Source organism: Pomacea canaliculata, linkage group LG11, assembly GCF_003073045.1.
Source record: "Pomacea canaliculata isolate SZHN2017 linkage group LG11, ASM307304v1, whole genome shotgun sequence".
In the NCBI taxonomy this organism is placed as follows: domain Eukaryota; kingdom Metazoa; phylum Mollusca; class Gastropoda; order Architaenioglossa; family Ampullariidae; genus Pomacea; species Pomacea canaliculata.
The window spans coordinates 1,860,185-1,870,693 of record NC_037600.1 but is presented as its reverse complement, the minus strand read 5'-3'; the positions used below and the strand labels follow the sequence as shown (position 1 = coordinate 1,870,693).

The 10,509-nt window shown below is 44.8% G+C and overlaps 1 protein-coding gene across 1 annotated transcript; it reads right to left on the bottom strand.

The window, feature by feature from the left end:
- Window positions 1-4,802: 4,802 nt before the first annotated feature.
- Window positions 4,803-10,011, bottom strand: LOC112575976. The gene is made up of 3 exons (XM_025258167.1): window positions 9,500-10,011; window positions 7,491-7,852; window positions 4,803-7,212 (listed from the first exon to the last, which is right to left on the bottom strand). The coding sequence occupies exons 1-3, from the start codon at window positions 9,751-9,753 to the stop codon at window positions 6,839-6,841; spliced, it is 990 nt and encodes a 329-aa protein (XP_025113952.1). The 5' UTR covers window positions 9,754-10,011; the 3' UTR covers window positions 4,803-6,838.
- Window positions 10,012-10,509: the final 498 nt, after the last annotated feature.

The window sequence follows — 10,509 nt, the reverse complement described above, 5'->3', positions numbered from 1 at the left end:
TGTGTCAGTCATCACTATAGACACGATTTTTGTGTCAACCATCACTATAGACATTTACTGTTTACATTTACTATTTACTGTCAGGCGACTATTGGAGACTAATAGTTTACTGACAAGAGAAAGGAACTATTTTTTGTCAGACAACAGGATATAACCATTTAGCGCCATCTGTTGCACTAGTGGGCCCCTCATTTTCTTGTATTCTTTATTGTTTATTCTTTTCATGACGAAAAACTATTGAATATCAAAACCTCTGTTACTACATTGATAAAAGGTGAAAGTTGAAAGGTAAAGTAAGTAATGGTTTGATCTCGCCTTTCACACGCCGCCGCTAGATGGAGCGTATCATGTGCATCACGTGCTCCTAGGAGATTCTCTTAACAGCAGGGCTTCTGCTTACGCAAAAAATTGCGTACAGTACGCATTAAAAGTTCGGAGGACCCCTTCAATTTTCGTCAATGGGGTCCCCTCCAAAGTTGGGCGAAGAACAGGGACCCCTGAAAAATCTGAAGAAGGGGTCCCTGGGACCCCAAATAATTTAGCCTTAGCAGAAGCCCTGTAACAGTAAAAATATTTCAATACACGACAGCGTTAGTTATACAAGTGTCTTAAACTGTTTGTTGGCTGTTATTTAAAACCCTTTGTAACCTTACTGTCAGGGATATGGAAGACTGTGTTAACATGAAAAACGCAGAAATACGAGGACTGCATGAACTGTCCATTCCTGAGTCACGTGATGTGAGGGCGGCAGACGTCTTCATCCTCAGCCAGCATCGCCATCACAGCAGCAACTGGTTGTCACACTTGACTCCAGGGTCAAGCTATTTCCAGCTCTTAAAACCTGCGATAATGTCGCGGGTGTGTCATGACAGACATGACCATCGTCGCCTCCAATGACCAGTCAAGGAGTAGTGTCCCCTGACACGTCAGAAATTACGTCCCTTGAGCTGTGAGTAGCTAGCGTTAGAATCACAGGGCACAACAACAATCAACAATACATAATACAGTTACACCCGGTGTAGCAGGCAGACCTGAATACCTGATTCCAACTTACAAATGATGTGCATTCATTCGCACACACTAGCGTTCACACGTTGCAGGGTTGAAACAAGGAAGGACAACCTACATCTGTTGGTCTTTCATACAACTACACGTGCACGTCCTTTCTGGAAGAGTCCCCCATTTCTGCTTATTTTGTTTACATGCAAACAGAGGCCACAACCACACACATTACCAGTAATTGTGGCAGATCAGCCAGATTTCAGTCAATGTCACCAAAGAAGTATCCATGTGTAATAGCAAGCTGCTAATCCAGCTTTTTGCGTAGAAAAACTCTGTGACGGCATACCGCCATGTCGATCACACACACACAGCGAGAGAGAAAAAGGAGGGAAAGCTCACGGTGCTAGTACAACTAAAATTCAATCTTTATCGAGGAGTCGTCCGCCATATTGACAAGTGCTGAGAGCGTGAACACGTGACGTGACAGCAGCAGCTTGTAGATGCGACTATTGAGGTGGTACAAACAACTTGCGAGGCGACCGGTGTTTTAAAGTCTCTGGCAGAGCGACTCGGTGACACAAAGGTTGGCGTCTGTGACGGTTGGCTGTCCTGGGTTCACCTCTCGTCTTGGGCACCCTGTTCTTTCTCTGCATGTGGCATCTGTGAACAGAGCTGCCTGTCTTCCCATGATACAGCCGTAGTTCAAGACGTAGTGACTGGATCGGTGTACAACACCCATTCCCTCCGTTATTCTCTCTGTTACAGTATTACTACTGACACCGATACTACCAACTACAGCCCTACCTGTTCTACCCTATAATGACTGTAGTGCTGCTAGTGCCGCCATTGCCACGACTCATAGAACAGAACTAAAATTTCTGCTCATTCTTTAAACTTTGTTTTTATTCTGTGACGTAATCTTTCTTACAGGTACGAACGTTACCTGACTTACTCTGTGGTCTGTGGGTCGGGACACTGAAAGAAGACATTTTTAGACAAGAAATCCCAGCATATGAAGGGATGTAACTCCACTATACTGAGCACCACAGTTTCCTATGAAGTAGCCTCCCTTAACCAATATCATATGATGATGATGATGATGTAGTTTTGTAGCGCGCTAGTATCCGCATCACAAAGATGCGCTCAATGCGCGGTGATCCCAGCAGCCACCAAACTGCAGGTCAAATGAAAACGTCAAAAAAGTTTAAACAAGTGAGTCTTAAGATTTTTCTTGAAAGATGCAATACTATCAGACTCCTTGGTCGAGAGGGGAAGCGAGTTCCACAAAAGCGGGGCTACATTGGAGAAGGATCTGAAACCCGCAGTCTTCTTGTTAGTATTCCCTGACTGAACACTCGGTCGTTCAAGTCTGAAGTGTGCTGCTGAACGAAGGTTCCGCTGGGGTTGGTAACAGTGAATGAGGTCTTGCAGATAGACAGGCGCAAGGTCGTGAAGACAGCCATAGGTTAAAATTAACAATTTGTGCTCAATTCTCTTCTCCACAGGAAGCCAATGTAGGTCACGTAGTACAGGAGTAATATGGTCAGTTGTACAGTCAAATCTCCCTACTATGCCACCCCACTACTATGCCACTCTCGGTATTATGCCACTTTTGCTCGGTCCCGACTATAAATTCAATGTAAAAAAAAAATTTACTATGTCACCCCTACTCTCGCTACTATGCCACTTTTGTGTGACTGTTAAAAGACACAAGTTGTGAAATTCCACGCAGTGCTCGATTATTATACTCTATGGTAGTGTGGGACATCGCAGTTAGGTGGATGGAACATAGCACGCACACACACAGGGAGGGTGGAGGCTGACGATAGGGGGTGATGGTCGCTGGCCGGGTGACAGTCACGTGACAGCGGGAGAGCGGGAGGGGGTCGACTAGCGACAGGATGCAGGTGCGAGGATGTGGTTAGGAGGGGTGGAGGATGAAGAGGTGATGGGGGAGAATGAGAGGAGACAGCTAGCGCCAGCCGACGATTCTTGAGAGCTTTGGACTGACGGGTAACTTGAGCAAATAAAGCCGTTTGTACGAACCCTCACTACTATGCCACTCTCGCTACTATGCCACTTTTGCTCGGTTCCGGTAGGTGGCATAGTAGCGAGATCTGACTGTATATTGAACTCAGAAAATCGAGTGGTGAAGTGAACCTAGAAGCAGGGAAAAGGTGTGCACATGTCATTGTATGAGCATTGTGTTTTTCCTAACATGATTCATCTTTAAAAACAGCAGGCCATTTTCCGCTCCCCTTCATGAGTGTGCCCTAGGGGACTGTCTAGTTCGCCTTATAGTAGATAAGTAGAACCCACCCTGCATGTGGTGGCAGTGGACAGTCAGGCCTCATTCATTGGAAGAACGGATGCAATAACAGATTGAATTTCAGAAGGCTAAATAAAGAAGGTTGTAGATAGAGCAGGTGGTAGGATAACTAAAACACTTGTTTGCTACCACTGAAGTGAATGGTCTTGAATTCAGACCCTCTCCTGAGACACTCTATGTTTGCCCTGTTCGTGAGGCCGACCTTCAGGGGTTTTCTTCATGCACTCCGGGCTTCCTCCTCACTCCCCCTTCCCTCACAGTGCCAAATCATGTCAAATGCAATGTAACGGATAAGTACTTAGTAGAGGGGGTTAGGCGGGAAGATCGACAACCGTGGTTGACCTGATCTAGAAAACGGCGGAACAGAAGTTGGAGTTGGTGGTTTTTCTCTGGACTTTCTCGCTACTACTGTGACCGCGGAATAAGTATTACCGGGGAAGTAATACTGTGTTTATACTACAGGGGATATACTTCACAGATCGTGATTTGCTGTAGTCAGTGTCCGCGCCGTGGGGAGCTCTGTGGCTTGGGCATCCCGCAGTACAGTTTCTTGGTGGGGCCAAGAAACCACACACTGGTGTGAGCGAGTAAACGACGGATCCAGAGCAGAAAACTTGGTGCAAAACTGGTGCACTGAACTCCATCTGTCGCCTAGAAAGGACAGTTCTTAACAGCCGGAGAGTAAGCGCCGGTGGAGGAAAGGTTTTCTCTCGGCCTTCAGCTAATCTAACATCATCCTGCCAAACACCCAGGAGGCAACCGCATGTGCAAGACCGAGACGTTCTGCTTGTAAACTGTTGGTATCGTAAAAACAATTTATTTTTAATAATAAATAGACTTCTAGGAAATAAGATTAGTGTTACTCATTAGAATAGAGGACTTGGGAGGGTTGCAAAGACTTTAATATAAAAAGGTTTGGGTTTCATCAAGAACGAACATTTTATACTATAATACAGTGGATATTAACGTTGGTAATTCATCAAGAAAGGACAGCTCCGGAGACAGCGAAATACTTCAACAGTGACAGTATTTATGGGAATCAACTTTATTGTTAACTCTAATAGTACGGTGGATAAATGATAATATATTGGTAATATATCTTGTGTGGCGAATGAAGGAGTGAATCTCTGATTGTTGATACTTTGCCTTTGTTTCATTTAAAATTGTGTTTGAATTCAATAATTATTGGTGCCTCTAAGGAGGTACGCCCACCCTCAAGCGATCAGATTATTTTGGTTTGTGGAAAGAATGCTTGGACGGTCCGTGACACGCAAATAGTTTTGAAGATTCCATAGACACGGAAGCTGCCTAGAATAGCTGCGTACAGGGAGTCGAGCTTCCTAGTTCCCATGTTTTGTAAGAATATATGTTACTAAAATAAATTTAATCTGAGTCAAAAAGGAGCAAAGACATATGTAATTTACTTTAAATTGGTGACAAGATATAGTGTTTGTAGTAAGGATGTGATCAGAACTAGTCTTGGTGTTCGCTGTAGGTGCGTGGGTGGAATGAACAGTGTGGACGGCAAAGTTGGCGAGAGCTCTGAGGGGCTGTGTCTGGACTCAACTCACACATGTCTACCACAGCACCGCACAGCTATCTATGTTTATACACTCCACATACACTCAGCTGATTGATAATCGTAACTACAAACGCAAATATTCGCAAATTCCAGTCAACACATACACACGCCCACACACACACACAGAAACACAGACAACTCTACACACACGTATGTATACACACATGGGAAAAGAACATTAACTAAATCAGAATACGCATATATGTTTATTTTAGATGCTTATACAATATATTATTTGACATAATACATCAGCTTTAACCATTATCAATTACCCTGATATCTAGAGGACAAATACACTATGGAGGCCTTGATGTTACCGATGATGTGTCACGGATCAGTCCGTGCCTCCTTTGTTTTTCGGCAATCCCGCCTGAGTTTGGTGAAAGGAAGTAGATGGGGGAGCGGGGTGACGTAGCCAGCCCTGTGTGTGTGTGTGTTGCCCCTCTGCCATGGACAGGCAACTGAGTAATTAGTTGACGGATGTAAAGGTCGTGAACCCCACGTGAGTTTCGGACCTCACGTGCGGCAGGAAGAATGTCAGAAAAAGCATTGCATGTGTGAATGAAATGTTCACCAAATCGGTAGGGTTTGAGAAAAGTATTGAGTCGGGCATTCCCGCACGAGTTGTCAACTAAGACAGACGAATGTAATTTGAGATAAAGAGAGTGCGGAATCAGTAGAATTCCTTGCCTAGACAAGGTATGTAAAGTGATGTTTTAATATCTTTGTCTACCTCCATGTGATGTAATAATATGTGGTTGTTGAAATATTAATTAGCCCCGTATGAATATTTAAAAGAGAATATTTAAAAGAATATAAGCGTTTCAGGAATTACCGGCGAGGAGGAAGTGCCGGAAAGAGGAATTATCGATAAAGAGAGATTCTGAAAGCAGCCGCCAAGACGGGTGATACGGGTACATGTGTGAATATCGACAACGGAATCCGTGCTTGGAGTTCCTTGCCAAGGAAAGGAATGTGGAGGGACGAGTAAGGAGGACCCGCCGAAACGGATCTCTAACGACCGGAGGGCCTGGGAGCCTGGTATCGTCTACAAGTATGTGTGTTATTTTTTTTCATGGAGATAAGTCCAGTGTTGTGTGAGGGAAGTTGTTCGCAGGAGGAACATTCCTGACGCTGAGGATCGAGAGAGAGTATCCTACATCAAGTGGCAGATGACAGGACTGGAAAGAGTAAGCTACACGAGGAGAATTGAGTGCGGACTTTACCCAAGGAAAAATAGTTCTGTGTTCGCCAGTGACGTCTGCCACCTTCTCAGACAGTAAGTTGAACTATTTTGTTGACAGAAGGAGAGACTTGCGTCTACTTAAAGGAACTTTAGAGAGATTGAAAGTTACTCTTCGTGTGTGTGTAAGTGAAAGACTCTGTGACATTTTTGAATGTATTAACGTGCTTAGAAAAGTTGTAGTTGTTTTGTTAGCAGTTTAAGAAACTGCAGAAGACCTGCCAGAGAGCGGTCTTGGATGAAGTTAACAGTTTCATTGAGTGTGCTGTGTTCATTGTAGTTGTCTACGGTGTGTATGTTGGAAATTTTGTGTGTATATTAAACGGACGTCCTGAACTGAGGTGATCTCGTATTGTTTTCTTATTCTTAAAGAATGCGCACGTCCGACTTCAGGTCGTGACATTTATAAATAAATGTTATTGGCGATAGCTGTTGTGTCAACTGGAAGTGGAGCTCGTGGTGTGAGAAAATACATCAAATGTATTATGAGGTGAAGTGGCGACAGGCTGTGTAACCTTTGGCGACTGAAATACACGCCGCCATCTGTTATCTTTTTTGAGTGTTAGTGGTGAGATGTAATGATGGCGTCCGGAAAGACTGAGAGAGGAAGAGAACAACTAAAAACAAGTGTTGATGCACTAGATTCAGACACAAGAATACAACAGGTATTAACAGGTAGCTATTAATCTGTGAGGACCACCCGGGTCGTGCTGAGTATATACATAAGTTGTGCCGTGCAACGAGACAAGCAGTAAAGTTGGAGGCGGACACTGTCATAAGCGCCATCCAGACAGACGACGACTTTTCTCTCGAGACCACGAACACTATCTCCATCAGTCACCCACACCACGTCACTGCGGGCCGTGGCCACGTCCTCAACGTCATCGTCCTTCATCACCCGCACTGGGATACCCGCTTCTATCAGCGTATTCATCATACCCGAGTTTTCACTGAAGCCGCCCCAGTGCAACACCAGCACGTCTCTCCACTGCAGGCAGGACGGTGGTGTGCCGCCGGTGGTGAAGGGGACAGTGGTTGAGGCAGTCGTGACATTCTCTGTTAACATTCAAAGTTAGTTTCTTCTGTAAGTCACATGTAAGAGACACAGCTTACACACTGACAGACACGTGGATAGAAAGATGTCATAACTACGCGCCGTCCGTCACATTCTGTCTCCCTGCTCGTCTTTCTTTTATAATATCAAAAGTATGCATATATTAAAACGCGAGTCTCACTATCTTCCTCACAAGACTAAATCTCGCTTCTCACTATTCATCACACCGCGAACTGTTCACCTGTCAACAGACGTTACACTACACACTGCTCACACCTACCTGTAACACCAACACGGAGACTGTGTAGGAAGCTGGCCACCTCACGACCGCACGTGACACAGTCACCTGGCTGGCCATCTGAGTGACCTTGTTTTCGATGAGACAGTAGTCGGACTGGCGGGCCGTCTGTGTGGTCGGTCACACCTCGCTCACTGTAAGACTTAACAACAAACTGGGGATAGATCATATCGCTCTGCTCGACTTCCCTGACGACGGCCGGAGGAGAGCGGAGGGGTCTGGTTAAATATTCCACTTGCCAGCCGGTGGGTGCGTCTCCATGCAAACAACTTGCCGCCCACAGATGGAGATGAGGAACTCGTGTCAGCAGCTTGTCACAGAAAATCTTGACGTGTGACCTTTCACTGATATGAGTGTGAGAGAGGATGAGATACAAGTGTTACACCGTGTACTGTCACTGATATCTGTGTTAATGTATGTGTATCGCTTATTACGTCATTAAAATGACGTCATCATTCATACTATAAACGTTGAAATAATGCCACGTGTTGCTACACAATATGTGTAACAGCAGATGTAGCACAACAAATATACTTTGACCAGCATCACAACACTTCCATCAGGTGTCACAACCATTGAGGTATTATCACCTGTTAAGCACCTGGGGCCGTAGTCACGTCACGCCGCTAGGTCACATAGGGGCCATCAAAGGTCCGCCCACCCTTTATGTGAAGCAAAGGCCGGGAAGTGTCTCCTCGTTAGACTGCGTCTAAGTGTAGAGACGGTCCTTGGCGCCTGTAACTGACGCGGGGCTCGCTAAACACGACTGCTGTATACTTCATGCTGTGTGACACTGACAGAAATTTTCGCAGAAACAGAATATTTCGCGATCAAACTAATCCCATTGATTCATGGGATAATTTAGCCTTCTATCAACGATTAAGATTTCGACGAACTGACATCGTGGAGATCCTCGATGACATACAAGCGGACTTAGTAATTCCAAATCGGGGGCGCAGTGTCACACCTACATTGCAAGAATGTCTTTCCCTTCGTTTTTATGTAAAGGGTGCCTTTCAGAATGTGTGTGTGTGGTCTGTGTAAGTGGTGTGTAAGTGGTGTGTGTGTGCTGATCTACCAGGCGTCTCCCAAAAAACTTCGTGCGCTGTACTCACGAGCATTTTTCACAAACACTCGGTTCTTTTCAGTCAGTTTAAGACGCTTGCTAGTCACTGTCATGACACTGATCTTGATGCTTTCTCAAATAATATTTGCCTAAAAAAAACTGAAAATCACGGAAACATATCAAATAGATTTTACTAGAACATAAGACTGCAAATACCATACATACTAAATGCAGAGTATTTCAGCTTCTCGTCAAGAGCGCGATATGAACAGATGTTAAATTGTCCTCCTCCTATTGTTGGGGAAAACCCGCGCGTGGACTGCAAGTTGGTTCGCGCATGCGCACACGTGGAGTTCCCAAGGTATTCTCTCAAGGTCGGGGTGTCGACGACCTGCTGTCAAACGGGGGATATGTCTCGCACGCGTGGCGCTCGCCTGGTGACCGGCCGGCTCTCGGGAGGTTAGAGCAGTGGTTCTCAAAGTATTTCGGACTGCGGACCACTTTACTTAAGTAAAAAATATGGTGGACTACCAAGGCCAAAAAATCACTCTGTATCATGAATTTTAAATTTAAATTGCCGCATTTGTTTCATTACAATTCAAAACTAAATGTCCTTTTGTGACAGTAGCATAGTAATAAGTTGACATTAAACTACCTACCTCGCTCTTTGTAATTAAAATGATAATGCGAGGAATGTTTCACTTTAAACATCACTTTGCTGATATATGACGACTGTCACTCTGTCAGCCGCGGACCACCTGACCTGACCTGACCTATGATCACACTTTGAGAACCACTGGGTTGGAGGTTAGCGACGCGGAAAATTCGGCGCGAGGTGACTATTGCCCCTGGTGGTAATTACGATATCAAAGCGAGCAATATCTACCTGTGTGTCTATCATCACATCACACACTGTGCTACTCACATCACTTCATCAGCGATGACGTACAACGACCCTCCGCTCGCCACCTGTGACAATTCGTTGACGGCCTTCTCCACGTCTTTACCGTCAAGCTCGTACTGCAGGAGTTGAAGCTGACCACGTGATACACCTGCTGACTGTTGTGTGTTTACTGTCTGCAGCAACAGGTGATACATCATGATGCACGCTGCACGACTCCCCAACCAAGTACTGACAATGTAGACGGGGTGACCATCAAGCAGCCATTTTATACCCATCAGCAGCAGCACAGTTTTACCTGTACCGGGCGGTCCGGTGACAAAGAGTTTGGGAGGCGCCGTGTGTAGCAGGTGAAGTTGCTCCGGGAAGAGTGTGATGACAGCAGTATAGCACTCTCCTGTCCACCACACGGCCTGACCCAGGGTCTTGACACTCACACGTGGAGGAGATATGCATGGCACAGTCAGTGATGTCGCCGGACCACAGAACCTGGTACAGTCACAAGAAGTACAACGTGTATCATGAATTAATGTTAAAATTTATTGTTCCTCGAAATATATTTCTTGTCATTTATCGTAACTCTAAGAAAATATTTGTCAGCGCGCTTAGGGTTAAAGCTATTATAACTCTCAGCCGTACAAGTCGTCATTGTACTGATATCGCGTGGAGTCTAACATCAGTTGAATGACACAAACACTAAATGACGCTAAGTGTATGACGACAGTTCAGTAACACAAATACTAAATGATGTTAAGAACACGACGCTACTTCAGTGACACAAACGGTAAATGACGTCAGGTCTATGACGTCTAAAGTAAAAGAAATGACGTTTTATGAATGCCATTCACAGATCTGTAGTTACAGAAAGTCAAGAGATCAAACATTTTAAATTATCTCAGTTATCATCAGCAGTACAACATCATCAATAATGAGCTGGAGTAAACTTATATCCAATACTTTTTATAGTAACTTTTAAATGGAAAGGTGTACGTTTATAATACGAGAGAATGATGATGATGATGATGATGATGATG